The sequence below is a fragment of the Haliotis rufescens genome, unplaced genomic scaffold (genome assembly GCF_023055435.1).
Source record: "Haliotis rufescens isolate VD_foot unplaced genomic scaffold, xgHalRufe1.0.p SCAF_34, whole genome shotgun sequence".
NCBI classification, from domain to species: domain Eukaryota; kingdom Metazoa; phylum Mollusca; class Gastropoda; order Lepetellida; family Haliotidae; genus Haliotis; species Haliotis rufescens.
The window spans coordinates 3,365,930-3,387,838 of NW_025964046.1; the positions used below are offsets into that span (position 1 = coordinate 3,365,930).

A 21,909-nucleotide genomic window follows, 5' to 3' on the forward strand; every position below is an offset into this window, starting at 1 on the left:
TAAGTGGTCCTGTGGTCCATTGAATACCCAACACAGAGGTCCCAAGGGAGTAAAACTACATTGAATACAAAACACAGTGGACCCAAGGGAGTAAAAGTACATTGAATACCCAACACAGTGGACCCAGGGGAGTAAAAGTACATTGAATACCCAACACAGTGGACCCAGGAGAGTAAAAGTACATTGAATACCCAACACAGTGGACCCAGGGGACTAAAAGTACATTGAATACCCAACACAGTGGACCCAGGGGACTAAAAGTACATTGAATACCCAACACAGTGGACCTTAGGGAGTAAAAGTATGTTGAATACCCAACACAGTGGACCCAGGAGAGTAAAAGTACATTGAATACCCAACACAGTGGACCCAAGATAGTAAAAGTACATTGAATACCCAACACAGTGGACCCAAGGGAGTAAAAGTACATTGAATACCCAACACAGTGGACCCAAGGGAGTAAATGTACATTGAGTACCCAACAGGGTGGACCGAGGGCAGTAAAAGTACATTGAATACCCAACACAGTGGACCCAGGGGACTAAAAGTACATTGAATACACAACACAGTGGACCCAGGGGAGTAAAAGTACATTGAATACACAACACAGTGGACCCAGGGGAGTAAAAGTACATTGAATACACAACACTGGACCCAGGGGAGTAAAAGTACATTGAATACCCAACACAGTGGACCCAGGGGAGTAAAAGTACATTGAATACCCAACACAGAGGACCCAAGGGAGTAAAAGTACATTGAATACCCAACACAGTGGACCCAAGGGAGTAAAAGTACATTGAATACCCAACACAGTGGACCCAATGGAGTAAAAGTATGTTGAATACCCAACACAGTGGACCCAAGGGAGTAAAAGTACATTGAATACACAACACAGTGGACCAAAGGGAGTAAAAGTACATTGAATACACAACACAGTGGACCCAATGGAGTAAAAGTACATTGAATACACAACACAGTGGACCAAAGGGAGTAAAAGTACATTGAATACACAACACAGTGGACCCAATGGAGTAAAAGTACATTGAATACCCAACACAGTGGACCCAGGGGAGTAAAAGTACATTGAATACACAACACAGTGGACCAAAGGGAGTAAAAGTACATTGAATACACAACACAGTGGACCCAGGGGAGTAAAAGTACATTGAATACCCAACACAGAGGACCCAAGGGAGTAAAAGTACATTGAATACACAACAGAGTCGACCCAGGGGAGTAAAAGTACATTGAATACCCATCACAGTTGACCCAAGGGAGTAAAAGTACATTGAATACCCAACACAGTGGACCCAGGGGAGTAAAAGTACATTGAATACCCAACACAGTGGACCCAAGGGAGTAAAAGTACATTGAATACCCATCACAGTGGACCCAAGGGAGTAAAAGTACATTAAATACCCAACACAGTGGACCCAGGGGAGTAAAAGTACATTGAATACCCAACACAGAGGACCCAAGGGAGTAAAAATATGTTGAACTATAAATACCCAATGTGAGTGATAACTTATGAGTAAATTCACAATGGCTGAAAACATTATCTGGAGCTCTGGTTGTCTCTGCCCAATAAGCAGGTAAGCTGGACAAATCAAGGTGCAACATCCATGGAATACAGTAAGACCAGACCGTGATAAGCTCCGTCTCCATACACACTTATCTACTGATAAGCCCGCTCTCATTCTGCTGTATCTATTGAGTATGTATCTCCAGCAGTTATCACAATCTTTGTTTACATGTTAATGAACACAACAAAAATTCTCCAGAAAAAGGTTTGCAATCTGTAGATTTAACCACCAATCTGAACCCTGCGTACAATTTCAACCTATCTTTTAAACTCAACTATTAGGCCTTAAACATTAAAATCTACTAAAATGTCTGAAAGTTTTGAATGCACAGACTTGAGTGGAAAGTGGAGCGTAGTTTTAAATTCATTTTATTATTTTAACTGGAAATTTCCCCACTTGCACATCAAAATAACACACATTTCATATGGACATTCATTCAATGCTGCATACATAATATATTTTAAATGCCTGAAGTTTCAATGCAAAACTTTCATTGTTTACTCAGCAGGTAGACACTCTGTCCACAAGAGCACGGACGCAGTCTCTAGCCAGACACTCTGTCCACAAGACAACAGAGGCAGTCTCTAGCCAGACAGTCTGTCCACAAGACCACGGACGCAGTGTCCAGGTAGACATTCTTTCCACAAGACAAGAGAGGCAGTCTCTAGCCAGACACTCTGTCCACAAGACCATGGAGGCAGTCTCCGGAGTGACGCTTTATCCCTTAGTCCATGGAGACAATCTCTAGGCAGACACTCTATCAACTAGTCCTTGGAGGTGGTCTCTGGGAAGATGCTCTATCCACATGACCAAGGAGGCAGTCTCAGGGCAGACAGTCTATCCACTACACCACGGAGGAGGACTCCAGGCAGATGCTTTACCGACTAGATCCAAAGGGGGTCACAAGGTAGACGCTGCAAACCATGAAGGCAGTCTCCAGGCAGACGCTCTTTGAAATGAATAATTCCAATTTGGGAATTTTTGCTCCAGACCTTGGGTTGAATACTGTCCTCTATGCAAGTCTAGATAAATCCACGGAGGGGAGACTCTATCCAAACTACCACGAATGCGGTCTCTGCTCAGACGCTCTATCAATTAAAGCACAGAGATTCCTGGCAGACACTCTATCCACCAGACCACAAATGCAGTCTCCAGGCAGACGCTCTATCCACCAGACCACAGATGTCGTCTCTGGGTAGATGCTCTATCCATTAAACCACAGAAGGGGTCTCCTGGCAGACGCTCTATCCACCAGACCACAGATGTCGTCTCTGGGCAGACGCTCTATCCATTAAACCACAGATGTCGTCTCTGGGCAGACGCTCTATCCACCAGACCACAGATGTCGTCTCTGGGTAGATGCTCTATCCATTAAACCACAGATGTCGTCTCTGGGCAGACGCTCTATCCACCAGACCACAGATGTCGTCTCTGGGTAGATGCTCTATCCATTAAACCACAGATGTCGTCTCTGGGCACACACTCTATCCACCAGACCACAGATGTCGTCTCTGGGCAGACGCTCTATCCACCAGACCACAGATGTCGTCTCTGGGCAGACGCTCTATCCATTAAACCACAGATGTCTTCTCTGGGCAGACGCTCTATCCATTAAACCACAGAAGTCGTCTCTGGGCAGACGCTCTATCCACCAGACCACAGATGTCGTCTCTGGGCAGACGCTCTATCCACCAGACCACAGATGTCGTCTCTGGGCACACACTCTATCCACCAGACCACAGATGTCGTCTCTGGGGAGATGCTTTATCCAGTAAACCACAGATGTCGTCTCTGAGCACACACTCTATCCACGAGACCACAGATGTCATCTCTGGGGAGATGCTTTATCCATTAAACCACAGAGGCAGTCTCTGGGCACACACTCTATCCACCAGGCCACAGATGTCGTCTCTGGGCAGACGCTCTATCCATTAAACCACAGATGTCGTCTCTGGGCAGACGCTCTATCCATTAAACCACAGATGTCGTCTCTGGGCACACACTCTATCCAACAGACCACAGATGTCGTCTCTGGGTAGATGCTCTATCCATTAAACCACAGAAGGGGTCTCCTGGCAGACGCTCTATCCACCAGACCACAGATGTCGTCTCTGGGCAGACGCTCTATCCATTAAACCACAGATGTCTTCTCTGGGTAGATGCTCTATCCAGTAAACCACAGAAGGGGTCTCTGGGCACAAACTCTATCCACCAGACCACAGATGTCGTCTCTGGGTAGATGCTCTATCCAGTAAACCACAGAAGCGGTCTCTGGGCACAAACTTTATCCACCAGACCACAGTTGTCGTCTCTGGGCAGACGCTCTATCCACCAGACCACAGATGTCGTCTCTGGGCAGACGCTCTATCAACCAGACCACAGATGTCGTCTCTGGGCAGACGCTCTATCCATTAAACCACAGAAGCGGTCTCTGGGCACACACTCTATCCACCAGACCACAGATGTCGTCTCTGGGCAGACGCTCTATCCACCAGACCACAGATGTCGTCTCTGGGCAGACGCTCTATCCACCAGACCACAGATGTCGTCTCTGGGTAGATGCTCTATCCACCAGACCACAGATGTCGTCTCTGGGTAGATGCTCTATCCACCAGACCACAGATGTTGTCTCTGGGCAGATGCTCTATCCACCAGACCACAGATGTCGTCTCTGGGCAGACGCTCTATCCACCAGACCACAGATGTCGTCTCTGGGCAGACGCTCTATCCACCAGACCACAGATGTCGTCTCTGGGTAGACGCTCTATCCACCAGACCACAGATGTCGTCTCTGGGCAGACGCTCTATCCACCAGACCACAGATGTCGTCTCTGGGCAGACGCTCTATCCACCAGACCACAGATGTCGTCTCTGGGTAGACGCTCTATCCACCAGACCACAGATGTCGTCTCTGGGCAGATGCTCTATCCACCAGACCACAGAGGTCGTCTCTGGGCAGACGCTCTATCCACCAGACCACAGATGTCGTCTCTGGGCAGACGCTCTATCCACTAGACCACAGATGTCGTCTCTGGGTAGACGCTCTATCCACCAGACCACAGATGTCGTCTCTGGGCACACACTCTATCCACCAGACCACAGAGGCGGTCTCTGGGCACACACTCTATCCACCAGACCACAGATGTCGCCTCAGGGCAGACGCTCTATCCAGTAAACCACATAGGCGGTCTCTGGGCAGACCCTCTATCCACCAGACCACAGATGTCGTCTCTGGGCAGACGCTCTATCCATTAAACCACAGATGTCTTCTCTGGGTAGATGCTCTATCCAGAAAACCACAGAAGGGGTCTCTGGGCACAAACTCTATCAACCAGACCACAGATGTCGTCTCTGGGTAGATGCTCTATCCAGTAAACCACAGAAGCGGTCTCTGGGCACAAACTTTATCCACCAGACCACAGTTGTCGTCTCTGGGCAGACGCTCTATCCACCAGACCACAGATGTCGTCTCTGGGCAGACGCTCTATCCACCAGACCACAGATGTCGTCTCTGGGCAGACGCTCTATCCATTAAACCACAGAAGCGGTCTCTGGGCACACACTCTATCCACCAGACCACAGATGTCGTCTCTGGGCAGACGCTCTATCCACCAGACCACAGATGTCGTCTCTGGGTAGATGCTCTATCCACCAGACCACAGATGTCGTCTCTGGGTAGATGCTCTATCCACCAGACCACAGATGTTGTCTCTGGGCAGATGCTCTATCCACCAGACCACAGATGTCGTCTCTGGGCAGACGCTCTATCCACCAGACCACAGATGTCGTCTCTGGGCAGACGCTCTATCCACCAGACCACAGATGTCGTCTCTGGGTAGACGCTCTATCCACCAGACCACAGATGTCGTCTCTGGGCAGACGCTCTATCCACCAGACCACAGATGTCGTCTCTGGGCAGACGCTCTATCCACCAGACCACAGATGTCGTCTCTGGGTAGACGCTCTATCCACCAGACCACAGATGTCGTCTCTGGGCAGATGCTCTATCCACCAGACCACAGATGTCGTCTCTGGGCAGACGCTCTATCCACCAGACCACAGATGTCATCTCTGGGCAGACGCTCTATCCACCAGACCACAGATGTCGTCTCTGGGTAGACGCTCTATCCACCAGACCACAGATGTCGTCTCTGGGCACACACTCTATCCACCAGACCACAGAGGCAGTCTCGGGGCACACACTCTATCCACCAGACCACAGATGTCGCCTCTGGGCAGACGCTCTATCCAGTAAACCACAGAGGCGGTCTCTGGGCAGACCCTCTATCCACCAGACCACAGATGTCGTCTCTGGGCAGACGCTCTATCCACCAGACCACAGATGTCGTCTCTGGGCAGACGCTCTATCCACCAGACCACAGATGTCGTCTCTGGGCAGACGCTCTATCCATTAAACCACAGAGGCGGTCTCGGGGCACACACTCTATCCACCAGACCACAGATGTCGTCTCTGGGCAGATGCTCTATCCAGTAAACCACAGAGGCGGTCTCTGGGCAGACCCTCTATCCACCAGACCACAGATGTCGTCTCTGGGCAGACGCTCTATCCACCAGACCACAGATGTCGTCTCTGGGCAGACGCTCTAGCCATTAAACCACAGAGGCGGTCTCGGGGCACACACTCTATCCACCAGACCACAGATGTCGTCTCTGGGCAGACGCTCTATCCAGTAAACCACAGAGGCGGTCTCTGGGCAGACCCTCTATCCACCAGACCACAGATGTCGTCTCTGGGCAGAAGCTCTATCCACCAGACCACAGATGTCGTCTCTGGGCAGACGCTCTATCCACCAGACCACAGATGTCGTCTCTGGGCAGACGCTCTATCCACCAGACCACAGATGTCGTCTCTGGGCACACACTCTATCCACCAGACCACAGATGTCGTCTCTGGGGAGATGCTTTATCCAGTAAACCACAGATGTCGTCTCTGAGCACACACTCTATCCACGAGACCACAGATGTCGTCTCTGGGGAGATGCTTTATCCATTAAACCACAGATGTCGTCTCTGGGCAGACCCTCTATCCACCAGACCACAGATGTCGTCTCTGGGGAGATGCTTTATCCAGTAAACCACAGATGTCGTCTCTGAGCACACACTCTATCCACCAGACCACAGATGTCGCCTCTGGGCAGACGCTCTATCCAGTAAACCACAGAGGCGGTCTCTGGGCAGACCCTCTATCCACCAGACCACAGATGTCGTCTCTGGGCAGACGCTCTATCCACCAGACCACAGATGTCGTCTCTGGGCAGACGCTCTATCCACCAGACCACAGATGTCGTCTCTGGGCAGACGCTCTATCCATTAAACCACAGAGGCGGTCTCGGGGCACACACTCTATCCACCAGACCACAGATGTCGTCTCTGGGCAGATGCTCTATCCAGTAAACCACAGAGGCGGTCTCTGGGCAGACCCTCTATCCACCAGACCACAGATGTCGTCTCTGGGCAGACGCTCTATCCACCAGACCACAGATGTCGTCTCTGGGCAGACGCTCTAGCCATTAAACCACAGAGGCGGTCTCGGGGCACACACTCTATCCACCAGACCACAGATGTCGCCTCTGGGCAGACGCTCTATCCAGTAAACCACAGAGGCGGTCTCTGGGCAGACCCTCTATCCACCAGACCACAGATGTCGTCTCTGGGCAGAAGCTCTATCCACCAGACCACAGATGTCGTCTCTGGGCAGACGCTCTATCCACCAGACCACAGATGTCGTCTCTGGGCAGACGCTCTATCCACCAGACCACAGATGTCGTCTCTGGGCACACACTCTATCCACCAGACCACAGATGTCGTCTCTGGGGAGATGCTTTATCCAGTAAACCACAGATGTCGTCTCTGAGCACACACTCTATCCACGAGACCACAGATGTCGTCTCTGGGGAGATGCTTTATCCATTAAACCACAGATGTCGTCTCTGGGCAGACGCTCTATCCACCAGACCACAGATGTCGTCTCTGGGGAGATGCTTTATCCAGTAAACCACAGATGTCGTCTCTGAGCACACACTCTATCCACCAGACCACAGATGTCGTCTCTGGGCAGACGCTCTATCCATTAAACCACAGATGTCGTCTCTGGGCAGACGCTCTATCCACCAGACCACAGATGTCGTCTCTGGGCAGACGCTCTATCCATTAAACCACAGAAGGGGTCTCCTGGCAGACGCTCTATCCACCAGACCACAGATGTCGTCTCTGGGCAGACGCTCTATCCATTAAACCACAGATGTCTTCTCTGGGTAGATGCTCTATCCAGTAAACCACAGAAGGGGTCTCTGGGCACAAACTCTATCCACCAGACCACAGATGTCGTCTCTGGGTAGATGCTCTATCCAGTAAACCACAGAAGCGGTCTCTGGGCACAAACTTTATCCACCAGACCACAGTTGTCGTCTCTGGGCAGACGCTCTATCCACCAGACCACAGATGTCGTCTCTGGGCAGACGCTCTATCCATTAAACCACAGATGTCGTCTCTGGGCAGACGCTCTATCCATTAAACCACAGAAGCGGTCTCTGGGTACACACTCTATCCACCAGACCACAGATGTCGTCTCTGGGCAGATGCTCTATCCACCAGACCACAGATGTCGTCTCTGGGCAGACGCTCTATCCACCAGACCACAGATGTCGTCTCTGGGTAGATGCTCTATCCACCAGACCACAGATGTCGTCTCTGGGTAGATGCTCTATCCACCAGACCACAGATGTCGTCTCTGGGCAGATGCTCTATCCACCAGACCACAGATGTCGTCTCTGAGCAGACGCTCTATCCACCAGACCACAGATGTCGTCTCTGGGCAGACGCTCTATCCACCAGACCACAGATGTCGTCTCTGGGTAGACGCTCTATCCACCAGACCACAGATGTCGTCTCTGGGCAGACGCTCTATCCACCAGACCACAGATGTCGTCTCTGGGCAGACGCTCTATCCACCAGACCACAGATGTCCTCTCTGGGTAGACGCTCTATCCACCAGACCACAGATGTCGTCTCTGGGCAGATGCTCTATCCACCAGACCACAGATGTCGTCTCTGGGCAGACGCTCTATCCACCAGACCACAGATGTCGTCTCTGGGCAGACGCTCTATCCACCAGACCACAGATGTCGTCTCTGGGTAGACGCTCTATCCACCAGACCACAGATGTCGTCTCTGGGCACACACTCTATCCACCAGACCACAGAGGCAGTCTCTGGGCACACACTCTATCCACCAGACCACAGATGTCGCCTCTGGGCAGACGCTCTATCCAGTAAACCACAGAGGCGGTCTCTGGGCAGACCCTCTATCCACCAGACCACAGATGTCGTCTCTGGGCAGACGCTCTATCCACCAGACCACAGATGTCGTCTCTGGGCAGACGCTCTATCCACCAGACCACAGATGTCGTCTCTGGGCAGATGCTCTATCCATTAAACCACAGAGGCGGTCTCGGGGCACACACTCTATCCACCAGACCACAGATGTCGTCTCTGGGCAGACGCTCTATCCAGTAAACCACAGAGGCGGTCTCTGGGCAGACCCTCTATCCACCAGACCACAGATGTCGTCTCTGGGCAGACGCTCTATCCACCAGACCACAGATGTCGTCTCTGGGCAGACGCTCTAGCCATTAAACCACAGAGGCGGTCTCTGGGCAGACCCTCTATCCACCAGACCACAGATGTCGTCTCTGGGCAGACGCTCTATCCACCAGACCACAGATGTCGTCTCTGGGCAGACGCTCTATCCACCAGACCACAGATGTCGTCTCTGGGCAGACGCTCTATCCACCAGACCACAGATGTCGTCTCTGGGCAGACGCTCTATCCACCAGACCACAGATGTCGTCTCTGGGCAGACGCTCTATCCATTAAACCACAGAAGGGGTCTCCTGGCAGACGCTCTATCCACCAGACCACAGATGTCGTCTCTGGGCAGACGCTCTATCCATTAAACCACAGATGTCTTCTCTGGGTAGATGCTCTATCCAGTAAACCACAGAAGGGGTCTCTGGGCACAAACTCTATCCACCAGACCACAGATGTCGTCTCTGGGTAGATGCTCTATCCAGTAAACCACAGAAGCGGTCTCTGGGCACAAACTTTATCCACCAGACCACAGTTGTCGTCTCTGGGCAGACGCTCTATCCACCAGACCACAGATGTCGTCTCTGGGCAGACGCTCTATCCATTAAACCACAGATGTCGTCTCTGGGCAGACGCTCTATCCATTAAACCACAGAAGCGGTCTCTGGGTACACACTCTATCCACCAGACCACAGATGTCGTCTCTGGGCAGATGCTCTATCCACCAGACCACAGATGTCGTCTCTGGGCAGACGCTCTATCCACCAGACCACAGATGTCGTCTCTGGGTAGATGCTCTATCCACCAGACCACAGATGTCGTCTCTGGGTAGATGCTCTATCCACCAGACCACAGATGTCGTCTCTGGGCAGATGCTCTATCCACCAGACCACAGATGTCGTCTCTGAGCAGACGCTCTATCCACCAGACCACAGATGTCGTCTCTGGGCAGACGCTCTATCCACCAGACCACAGATGTCGTCTCTGGGTAGACGCTCTATCCACCAGACCACAGATGTCGTCTCTGGGCAGACGCTCTATCCACCAGACCACAGATGTCGTCTCTGGGCAGACGCTCTATCCACCAGACCACAGATGTCCTCTCTGGGTAGACGCTCTATCCACCAGACCACAGATGTCGTCTCTGGGCAGATGCTCTATCCACCAGACCACAGATGTCGTCTCTGGGCAGACGCTCTATCCACCAGACCACAGATGTCGTCTCTGGGCAGACGCTCTATCCACCAGACCACAGATGTCGTCTCTGGGTAGACGCTCTATCCACCAGACCACAGATGTCGTCTCTGGGCACACACTCTATCCACCAGACCACAGAGGCAGTCTCTGGGCACACACTCTATCCACCAGACCACAGATGTCGCCTCTGGGCAGACGCTCTATCCAGTAAACCACAGAGGCGGTCTCTGGGCAGACCCTCTATCCACCAGACCACAGATGTCGTCTCTGGGCAGACGCTCTATCCACCAGACCACAGATGTCGTCTCTGGGCAGACGCTCTATCCACCAGACCACAGATGTCGTCTCTGGGCAGATGCTCTATCCATTAAACCACAGAGGCGGTCTCGGGGCACACACTCTATCCACCAGACCACAGATGTCGTCTCTGGGCAGACGCTCTATCCAGTAAACCACAGAGGCGGTCTCTGGGCAGACCCTCTATCCACCAGACCACAGATGTCGTCTCTGGGCAGACGCTCTATCCACCAGACCACAGATGTCGTCTCTGGGCAGACGCTCTAGCCATTAAACCACAGAGGCGGTCTCTGGGCAGACCCTCTATCCACCAGACCACAGATGTCGTCTCTGGGCAGACGCTCTATCCACCAGACCACAGATGTCGTCTCTGGGCAGACGCTCTATCCACCAGACCACAGATGTCGTCTCTGGGCAGACGCTCTATCCACCAGACCACAGATGTCGTCTCTGGGTAGACGCTCTATCCACCAGACCACAGATGTCGTCTCTGGGCACACACTCTATCCACCAGACCACAGAGGCAGTCTCTGGGCACACACTCTATCCACCAGACCACAGATGTCGCCTCTGGGCAGACGCTCTATCCAGTAAACCACAGAGGCGGTCTCTGGGCAGACCCTCTATCCACCAGACCACAGATGTCGTCTCTGGGCAGACCCTCTATCCACCAGACCACAGATGTCGTCTCTGGGCAGACGCTCTATCCACCAGACCACAGATGTCGTCTCTGGGCAGACGCTCTATCCATTAAACCACAGAGGCGGTCTCGGGGCACACACTCTATCCACCAGACCACAGATGTCGTCTCTGGGCAGACGCTCTATCCAGTAAACCACAGAGGCGGTCTCTGGGCAGACCCTCTATCCACCAGACCACAGATGTCGTCTCTGGGCAGACGCTCTATCCACCAGACCACAGATGTCGTCTCTGGGCAGACGCTCTAGCCATTAAACCACAGAGGCGGTCTCTGGGCACACACTCTATCCACCAGACCACAGATGTCGTCTCTGGGCAGACGCTCTATCCAGTAAACCACAGAGGCGGTCTCTGGGCAGACCCTCTATCCACCAGACCACAGATGTCGTCTCTGGGCAGAAGCTCTATCCACCAGACCACAGATGTCTTCTCTGGGTAGACGCTCTATCCACCAGACCACAGATGTCGTCTCTGGGCAGACGCTCTATCCACCAGACCACAGATGTCGTCTCTGGGCAGACGCTCTATCCACCAGACCACAGATGTCGTCTCTGGGCAGACGCTCTATCCAGTAAACCACAGAGGCGGTCTCGGGGCACACACTCTATCCACCAGACCACAGATGTCGTCTCTGGGTAGATGCTCTATCCAGTAAACCACAGAGGCGGTCTCGGGGCACACACTCTATCCACCAGACCACAGATGTCGTCTCTGGGTAGATGCTCTATCCATTAAACCACAGAAGGGGTCTCTGGGCAGACGCTCTATCCACCAGACCACAGATGTCGTCTCTGGGTAGATTTCTCTATCCATTAAACCACAGAGGCAATCTCTCGGCAGACACCCTATCCGTTATACCACAGGGGTCTCCAGGCAGATACTCTGTCCTTAACACTTTGATTTGTAGAAATGGAAACCCAAACAGAACACAACAGGGTGCTAGGTTAAAACAAGAATTGCAGTTAGATCCGCTATCTGTCATAGATCTCCTAAAGCCAAGAAATGCAATAGCGAAGACCAAACTAACTCTATTTCTGAGAGATGGACAGCTACTCGAACGTATATAAACAGAGCAGCCAAGGATAGAAATGAAATCATATCAATACAAAAACAGAAATTATATGAACACCAAACTCACAATAGATAGGTGTACCCTACTCACACACAGGAGTACCAAAGAGGGACAGGTCAGCCGAAATTGCCTAGGCAGAAGGCGACCTCCTAAACACTTAATGCAACAACAACAACAACAACAAAGACATGCATGAAGAGATGTATCAGATTAGAGTAAAAGATGCAATTTTAATGAGTTTGATACAAAGTTAAAATTGAGCTAAGCAGATGTAGAACTTCTAACAGACATACTTCACTTCAAGCTGACAGTGAATACAGCCTTAAGAGGACAAACTATTTCAAAGAAGTACCGTATTCGACGTAATAAGCGCCCAGGGCGCTCTCAAAATTAGAAATAGGGGGCTCTTATTGGAATATTATTTTGGTGGAAAAAATTGAGTTGAAAGATAAATTTCGTGGTTTATGCTGACGGTCTGAACTGTTTATATACAACAGATAAATTTTTCCAGATTAATTAAGGGGGCATTTAACACACGAGTGCGTATTATACATGAATAAATAAGTCTTGTGTACATTGATCAATCGGAAGGGATGCTAATTTGGATTGTTCACTTGCCAATATATTAGCAAATATCGCCATGGGCGCTTATTAGAGCGGGGCGCTTATTACGTCGAATACGGTATTAGAAATGAACATTCACATATAGCCTACTGGGTAAAACCACAGTGATCATACACTTTGGGGAGCTGAATTGTAAGTTTTTTGCTATAGTCTTACAGTTCTATTAAATTCATGATCTGATGTGTGAACTGGGAGTCAGTTGCATTATGGGATTATTTTTATGACATTCATGCATAATTTCAAATCATGTTTGTGTAAACTACATTGGGACTGGAGAACTTTAAATACATAAAATCAGTGTAGACCTTTGTTATGTTTGACGATGCAGATCTGGGCGATCTTCTTTTTTATGACTCTAAATCTCACTTGACTAGATTACAAAAACTAGTAAACGGTGGGTGATTGGACCTGTAAATTTCTAACTTGAAAAATAATGTTTGTAAAGCACTGATCTTCATTTTGGTTATTGGGGTGAAGGAGATTGAACTCACGTATCAAGCCGATTCAAGAGCACCTGGCGACTTGAAATGTTCGTTTGAAACGAGCTGTGACAAATAAATGCACAGATTTTTACATTAAATTCATTCTTAGTTGGTGTCGTGAATATTAACAAGCTTCTCCCATTGATGACCCAAAAATATTCCCTATCTGTACTCTCACTGTCTCGTGTCGTTTCCACTCTGAGATGATGTGCGAGCGACCGACTTCTATCTAAGGATCACATTATGTGTATACGTCATCAATTTTGCGATCTGTCAGATGCCTCGGCTATTTCCGTTACTTTCCGATTTCTCCCGTTATGAGACATCGACGTGTTTGATTGGATAACGATGGTTACCGAGGTGCTTTCTCACTACTGCCTCACTCGTCATTGTACGGAACTGACCAGCCATTGGAAACGAAATCAAGAAGACGACAAACAATCATCGTCATTTATCAACCGATTAATCGCATAACGAGTGATTTCGATAAAGTATCCAATAAGGAGTGTACTTAAGGACATCTTCTTGGTTTCGGCCAGCGAGAAGAAAGCCTATGCCTTGAAAGAAAGGAGAATTTTCCCTTTTTACTGGTGTCGTAAGAGAACATTTGGCCATTTTTTCGGATCAGCTCCTGGAAATGTAACAGATCTCTCGTCGTCTGTACGGAAGTTAGTCTCAAAATCGCATCTTTCGACGCTTTATAATGAGCGGAAGACCAAGGACAACTTCTTTTGCCGAAGGAGGACGGGCTGGACAGCCTGCGTTCGGAGGAATGAAAACCTTCGGTAAGCCTATCCGTCGTTATTCTGGGTCAGGCATGAAAACCTGATAAAGATGGCGGACAGATCAATCTAGCAGTCAGCATCCTGTCTTTATAAACAGACAACACTGGTACTCGTAACGTTGATTGTGTATTTATGCCAGTATGTTCTATTTTCAGTTATTGAAATTACAAATATGTAGATTCATAGTGTCATTTCATCAGGTCAGAAATGTCCATCAAAGGTAGACTGACACTGACAGCCGTACAGACTGTCAGGGGTGAACAAGGCCTACAATTTTATATTATGATGATAAACATTGAAAATGACCATTTCAATTAAACCGTGATGACAAGTTTAGATGTAAGAAGAAATTGATGAAATTCAGGTTAGAATATTGATTATATATTTTTCTCACTGTATAAATATAAGTTATGTCTTGGTTACAAATAATTTAGTTTAGGGTAGGAGAATGGAGAATTTCCATAAGTTAAAACTAAAAATACCAAATATTGAAATCGACAGTCCATCAATTGGCATAAACCTTGGCGATCTTCTTGTCGGATATATCATTGTTTTGGACAGATATGTATGCAGGGCAGTTTGTTTCTATTGATAAGTATCACGGTTTCATCACATTACGCTAAGCACACACTATTGTCGGTATTACGGTTCTTTCTTTCAAGGAACCATTTTAGGGGTCAGTATGTCAGGTGATTTTGACTGTCAATGTTTGACAAATACATCTGAAATGTTCCTGTAATTCCAGCATTTAATTAATTTCTTTCTTATGAAGATCATGAGGTGCCTTTGTATATACTTTCATACATTTTAACCCAGTGTCCCAATGTGGCGATGGTCCCACTTTTTATGTGGAATGTCATTAAGAATTAGAAATTTTAGGTGTAAATATAAGCCATGAAATTTATGCCCTTATACAAGCATTTCATGAAGAGTATTGTTTTGACAGTTGTATATATAAGCATACAGTATGCACTTTTAAACTAAACAAACATGGAAAATTAAGGTTAGTGATGGAACAACATTTCTTCTGATGTCAAGCACAGCACTGGCTGCAGTATCATCCAACAAATCTCTCATTATCTACAATGACCAATGTACCTATTGTCGGGTGCAGGCTAAAATGGCACCCCAGCAAAACGTCACCGATTTCTCTGGCGAAAATGGCACCGCATTTGGCGCAAAAGGGCTACTATGTGTCGGGCGAAAATAGCACCTCTATTTTTAATAAGGATAAGAACGATTTTTGTAGTAATATATATGGTTTATTTACATGGTCACAGTTATCACAGCATGTTGTTGTTTTCTGACATTCTTCTCTCATGCAACACATCGAAAGGCCATTGTGAATAATTGTGATCTGACAGCACCATGTTAGGCCTCTTAAATACAGTTTCAGTTTAAATTGAGTAAAGGTACTTAAAACTTGAAAGCGTATAGTGTTTTCACATTAAGTTAACTGCGCCTCCCAATCAGTCGGCGAGTAAATTGGAGTAGGGGTCTAATTAGCACTAATAGCACTTATTTGACCAAGGTAAAAAAAAAAATAAGGTGCCGTTTTCGCCAGGCAATAGTAGCCGTTTTCTTCGCTTGAGTCGAGGTGCCGTTTTCGCCCGCTGACGTTTCGCCCATCGGTGCCGTTTTCGCTATAACCCCCTTCTGTCAGTGCCATCACGAAGCCTGTTACCCAGCCAACCCTATCTGGATTGATGTTTTTATACTGCAATTTACCAAGGACAGTCTGCCAAGGGTTTCACACTTTGCTTCAGTGCCAGCTGCCGCCTTCAAGTGCCTCAACATGAGATTTATTATTTACTGATGATCTTGGAAGTTCAAATAACTCCCTGGTACTGCAATCACGAGACTACAAACCATCTAGATCTTTGTAATAAATTTTACGAATGTTTATTGACAACGGAACATTTGAGGTTGTAAACGTCATGAAAGTGTAAAATGTTTGCATTCTGAATTTGACAAGCAACGTTTGATTAACTAGGGTAAAAATACAATCTTGTATGCAGAGCAGATGAAGAGGCACCTTGGCACAACTTTTGTCAGCCAAACGTAACTGATTGGTTCTATCTTGTACCATTGAAATGTACCTAGGGCAGTATGCATACCTCATTGTCCTGAGGCAAGGGAGTTAACTGGCTGTAAGGGTCCAATTGTCAAACTAGGCTGGAATGATGGAGTTATTTAGCCATGCTTATGAGTCTCTGCATCGTCCAGTCAAAATGGCGTAACAAAATCAACATCCGGTATGTCACCTGCATTGCAGATTTTGGTCAATTGCAGAATTTGTAAAGCATATGTACAACCAGCTTGGCGTGAACGGATATTTTCCAAATGTTTTCATCCTTTTACTCAAGGTGCTCAATTGATTTGATGCACTGCGCGGAGTAAGACCTGTTTCATGACCATATCCTCACTTGATTGGACGCTGACATTTTGTTATAGAAAAAAAATGTCAGTAATATGAGAGGTGGAATCTGATTGGCCAATAGAAGGACATACCGGTAACTGGAAATAGCCACTGGTTGCGCTACAATCGAGCCCAGAAATTCCAGCCTTGTTCGGAAGGGGTGGAAACTGGACTTTTACAGTCAGTTAATACACTTGCCTCAGGAAGGTGTGGTATAATACTGCCCTTGGTACATTTCAGTGGGACCACAAGCAGGGATAATTCTATGGTGAGGACATGCTTTTAGCCCCTAAATTTGAAAAAAAGGCCCACATTTTTAAATATAATGAGGCATTTTAACATTGCGCTGTATGGGCGTAGACAAGTAGAAATTTGCCATTTTTAAGGCTTTTGCTATGTGTTATCAGTATCATTATTATAAGGACAAGTGGACTGACAATGTTAGTTTCTACTGCTGAAGGTGTATCCTTAGCCTCAGTAGGCAAATGTGCCTGACATGTATGATCGCATTGCATCAAATCATACCTATGCCGATGTACCTGGACCAGACTTTTCTGAGGCGCCAAAACAGTCTCATTCTTGCAAGATCGTAGGTTATCATAAAAAGATTAATTAACATGATCAAACTGATACCTTTTTTTATTTCCATAAAATATAGAAAGGATACTGTTTATGAGCATATTTTGACCTCTGGCAAGATGGTCAAACTTCCACAATAGTTACGTTTTCATAAGGACTAGTAGAAATTTGACATTTTTTACTTGGGTTTTGTGTTTATGTTATCAACATAAAAACTAGTGGACTCAGAATGTTAGTTTCTATCACTTTTTGACAGCAGTGTGTACATAATTACCGGCGTTCCTGTTTACCGGTAATTACCCGTTTTATACCAGTAAAATTAGGCTTGGCCCGGTAATTCATGTGACTGCCAGTCCCTGTGGACCGGCAAATAATGTACCTTATAAATCTTTGTTTTTGAACAAAACGTCTGTGGTATTCATATAATTACATTTTTTAAACCAAAAAAAGCTTGTCTGCTACCATCAGGGTTTCCCTTTGTCTATTTCTAGGTTAAATATCCATTTGTACTTGTAGCGACTTTGTATTGAAATTAAAAAAAACAAAGAGAAAATTGTGACTGAAGTTTGCGTGAATGTGGTATAGATCTAAGTTACTTCAGAGATAACATCTTTGCACTAAGCATAAAGTTGAAGGAATTAAAACCAAATAATTTTCATACGTTTTTATATTTGTTGAAAGTTGGGACTGGCAATTTTTAGAGTTGACAGTCCACAAGGACTGGCAGTTTCAAAAGCCAGGGGGAACACAGCCGGTAGGACCAGACAGTATCGTGACAGATATCATGAGCATTGGTCCACACAATTGGAATATGACATGCAATCAACTAGTGAGTGAGTGACTATGGTTTTACGCTGCTTTTAGCAATATTCCAGCAATATCACGGCGGGGGACACCAGAAATGGTCTTCACCCATTGTACCCATGTCGGGAATCGAACCCGGGTCTTCGGCGTGACGAGCAAACGCTTTAACCACTAGGCTACCCGACTGCCCCCAATCAACTAATGTCCCAGAGTCTTAACACAAACCTCTATCCCTGGGATTAGGTGTTCTAGGCTGAAGATGTTTTACTTGTTTGTTCCAAGGGATTGACAGTTTCCCTTATCTCTGAGAATTTATTGATTCCTACCTTGACAGTGCAAGTATCATCATGAAAGGAGTATTGATTATCTGTGATTGGTTTGTGTGTCAGCATGGTCAGAAGCCTTGAATGTGTATTGATGAACCCAATACAATACATGTAGGGCATTTGGTACCAGGAGATTGTTTTACATGACAAGACGGGGGAAATCCATATTGGCCTCAGAAATTAGGCCAAGGTGTAACTTTGGTAACGTGATGTTTTCAAACTGTTTGAGCAAACTCAGATTATTGTGACAAAGAAAGATATTTTATGTCAGTTTCGTTCAGTCAACAAGCCTGGGTGCTGGGCACCTGTCCTGACGTATAATCCTATGTATTGTAGTGAGCTGAAATATTGGATCATAAAACTGGGGATGGTTGTCAGCGATAGAAACCACAGTTTTTGTCCACTAGTCCTTATATAGACCCGTGAAGATTCCGGGTTAGAATAGGTCTTCAGCAACCCATACTTGCCGTAAAAGGCAACTATGCTTGTCGTAAAAGGCGATCGAACGGGATCGGGTGGTACATGGCATCGATCCCAATTGCGTGGATCGATGCTCATGATGTCAATCACTGGATTGTCTGGTCCAGACTCGATTTTTTTACAGACCGCCGTCATATAGCTGGAATACTGCTGAGTGCGGTGTTAAACATCAAACAAAACAAAAAACAAAATTATAAAGCATAAAGCAAAATCCTTAAAAATGGCAAATTTCTACTGCTCCTTATGATACCTTAACTATTGGGCATTTTGGGAAGGACTATGGGACTAGTGCCAATTTCTAATGCTGGTCGTATTAGCTGCCTGACAGTGCTTTATAATGAGCTATTATACTCGGTGACAAAAACTGTTTTATTTTAAATGATTGGGAAACTGATTCAGAAATTTGAAAAATGCACCTTCTGCTGTTTGGTAGTCGGAAACCCCATTTGCTGCGATGGGGTGTTTGTAAGCTATAGCCTATCAAAGAAAATGCAAATTTCCATCTTAAAATTTCCAAATCATTTTGAGATAGTTAACTAATGTTACGGCTTTGTCGAGGTGAGAGCTGGACCTATACAGTCGGAGAGGCTTTATGCTTTGTAGTGCAATATTGTATGGAATGCAATGTTAAAATACCTCAGAATTTAAGAAAATAAGAACTTTAAATAATCTAGTTTTGAACAAAATAATGTTTTTTTTTTAACGTATTTACTTGCCAAGGGCGCTTAGTTGAGAAACCTTCATGAATCCTTGATATATATGTTAACATGGCCATAAATATTCCCAAAGATTATTGATGCATGTTTGTATTGCCAGCGTCAGTAGAAACAACACTGCTCTTGAATTATGCAGACAATATATCTGTTACTGTTACCTGTCTACCATAGATATGTATACTACCAGCAGTAGATCCACAAAACAAACAGCAGCTAATGGCCTAACAAGGGAATAAATAGAGCAACAGAAGCTAACATAACATTACAGAGTTCTCATGGTTACTGGTGTGTCTTTGCAAACTACACCCGAAGCTGTGTAGGTACTGCATAATAATATACTAGTTAATTTCAGTGAGTATTCCAATACTATCAATGCATGTGTCTGAATGGTATCACGTAATGACACTTTAGATTGCAGTACCCTGATAATGAAGTGGTAGAAATAAGGCTAGTGTATTGTCTGGAATATTGTATTGCAGTATATTGTGATAATTAGGTCTGTATTGTGATACATATGACAATATGTTGCCATTAACACATATCAGAGTAGTTATGTAGCTGGCAGACATAGCTGTAGTGATGTGGTAACAGTTACAGCACTTTGGGGTAGTGTTTCTTCGTAGTAAGACCATTTTTTTGACAACTTGACTTCCAGATATTTTCAGAGTAGGGGTCGAAACCCCAAAATATAATGCAAATTCAAAAATGCATATTATATTTTGCAATATGTGACTGTTTCTAATAACATAAGAAATGTTACCATGGTTACTAGTTATTTATATTTTTATTTTCCCATTTTGCAAAATATAGGGTCGGCTGATCTGTAAACCCAATTAATAAAACAAATCGCCTAGCTGTGTTGGTGAAAATAATGGTGGGTGATACTGGCCCATATTGCTTGTTACTAAGCTGTATTTCTTGCATACAATAGATATTATTCACCTGAGGTTGGATGTGCCAGGAAGATTTTTGTATATTTTATTATTGATAAATTCTAATATACATATTTTCTCATAATACCGACCCATCTAGATCGCATAATAATATGTATCGTGGTTCAAGTGTGTACTGGTAAGACTGGCATCCTTTGTTCGACAATAACATGGGGGGGGGAGGGGGGGGGAGGGGGGGGGGGTGGTGTCTTTGGTTTGTTTGTTGTTTAACGCTGCACTAAGCAATATTCCAGCTATATGACCGTGGTCTGTAAATAATCCAGTCTGGGCCAGACATTCCGGTGATTGACATCATGAACATCACTCCACGCAATTGGGATACGATGGCATGCATCAACCAAGTCAGAGAGCCTGATCACCCAATCAGCGTTAGAAATTGGCACTAGTCCTATAGTCCTTGCTAAAGTGCCCAATGGTAAAGGTATCATAAGGACTAGTAGAAATGTGCCCTTTTTAAGGGTTTTGCTATATGTTATCATTATAAGGACTAGTGGACAAAAACTGTTAGTTTCTAACCCTGCCAATCCTGTTAGTCGCCTCTTACGGCAAGCATGGGTTGCAGAAGACCTATTCTACCCCGAATCTTCAGGGTTTTTTAGATGCTATGTTCCTTATTATTGGTATATATTTGTGCCTTTAACATTGGAGCCGTAGCAAGGACCTCTAAATTAATGCTTAATTTTACCACTGGCAATGTATTGTTCCGCTTGGAAACAGTAACAAACAGAATGAAATTCAGTGAATGCAAGGATTTACCTGGATTATTTATTGTAGGGTTCCAGGGGGGCGGACAACCCTGAACTACAGGCATCCCAGATTAAAAAATGGGGTCCAAGAGAAATGTCTTATATTGAATATAAAGATGTTCAAATAAAGCAGCCCGACTTGTGGTTTGTCTGTCTTATTCAACATGTAATAGCAATATGGTGCCAGTGGTGTAATCTCCTCTGAGCATACATCATCTTGCAGCGTTAGAAATTGGTACTTACCAAACTGCCCAATGGCAAAGGTATCCTAAGGACTTGTAGAAATTGGCCCATTTTTAGGGTTTTGCTATATCTTATCATTATAAGGACTAGTGGACAAAAACTTTGTTTCTAACCCTGTCTTGTATCACTTGTGGTAGAGCACTGTCTCCTTATTGATTCTACATATTAGATAGCATAAAACAAAGTGAACAGTTACACTGCTTTTTTATATTAACAATATTCAATGTGTGACATGTTCAGAGGAGATTGTTTTAAGTCGTATCAAATTATAAAACAGCATTCATTCCTAAACAAGCA

At 46.2% G+C, this 21,909-nt stretch overlaps 2 protein-coding genes across 10 annotated transcripts in view; one reads left to right on the forward strand and one right to left on the reverse strand.

Annotated features, from left to right (window-relative positions):
* LOC124148323 overlaps nt 1-13,850 on the reverse strand; it is a 30,593-nt gene extending 16,743 nt beyond the window's left edge. For 3 of the 6 annotated variants that reach the window (XM_048380992.1, XM_048380990.1, XM_048380991.1), the window contains exon 1: nt 13,571-13,810. The gene's annotated coding sequence lies outside the window, so the exon portion shown is untranslated. The other 3 variants (XM_048380988.1, XM_048380987.1, XM_048380989.1) reach the window with 3 other exon arrangements.
* An 86-nt stretch (nt 13,851-13,936) lies between these two features.
* Nucleotides 13,937-21,909, forward strand: part of LOC124148324 (glycogen synthase kinase-3 beta-like) — a 34,899-nt gene continuing 26,926 nt past the window's right edge. For 3 of the 4 annotated variants that reach the window (XM_046519356.2, XM_046519357.2, XM_046519358.2), the window contains exon 1: nt 13,937-14,346. In XM_046519356.2, coding sequence (XP_046375312.1) covers nt 14,265-14,346 — 82 coding nt within the window. In that variant the 5' untranslated portion in view covers nt 13,937-14,264. The remainder of the gene's footprint in view (nt 14,347-21,909) is intronic. The other variant, XM_046519359.2, reaches the window with a different exon arrangement.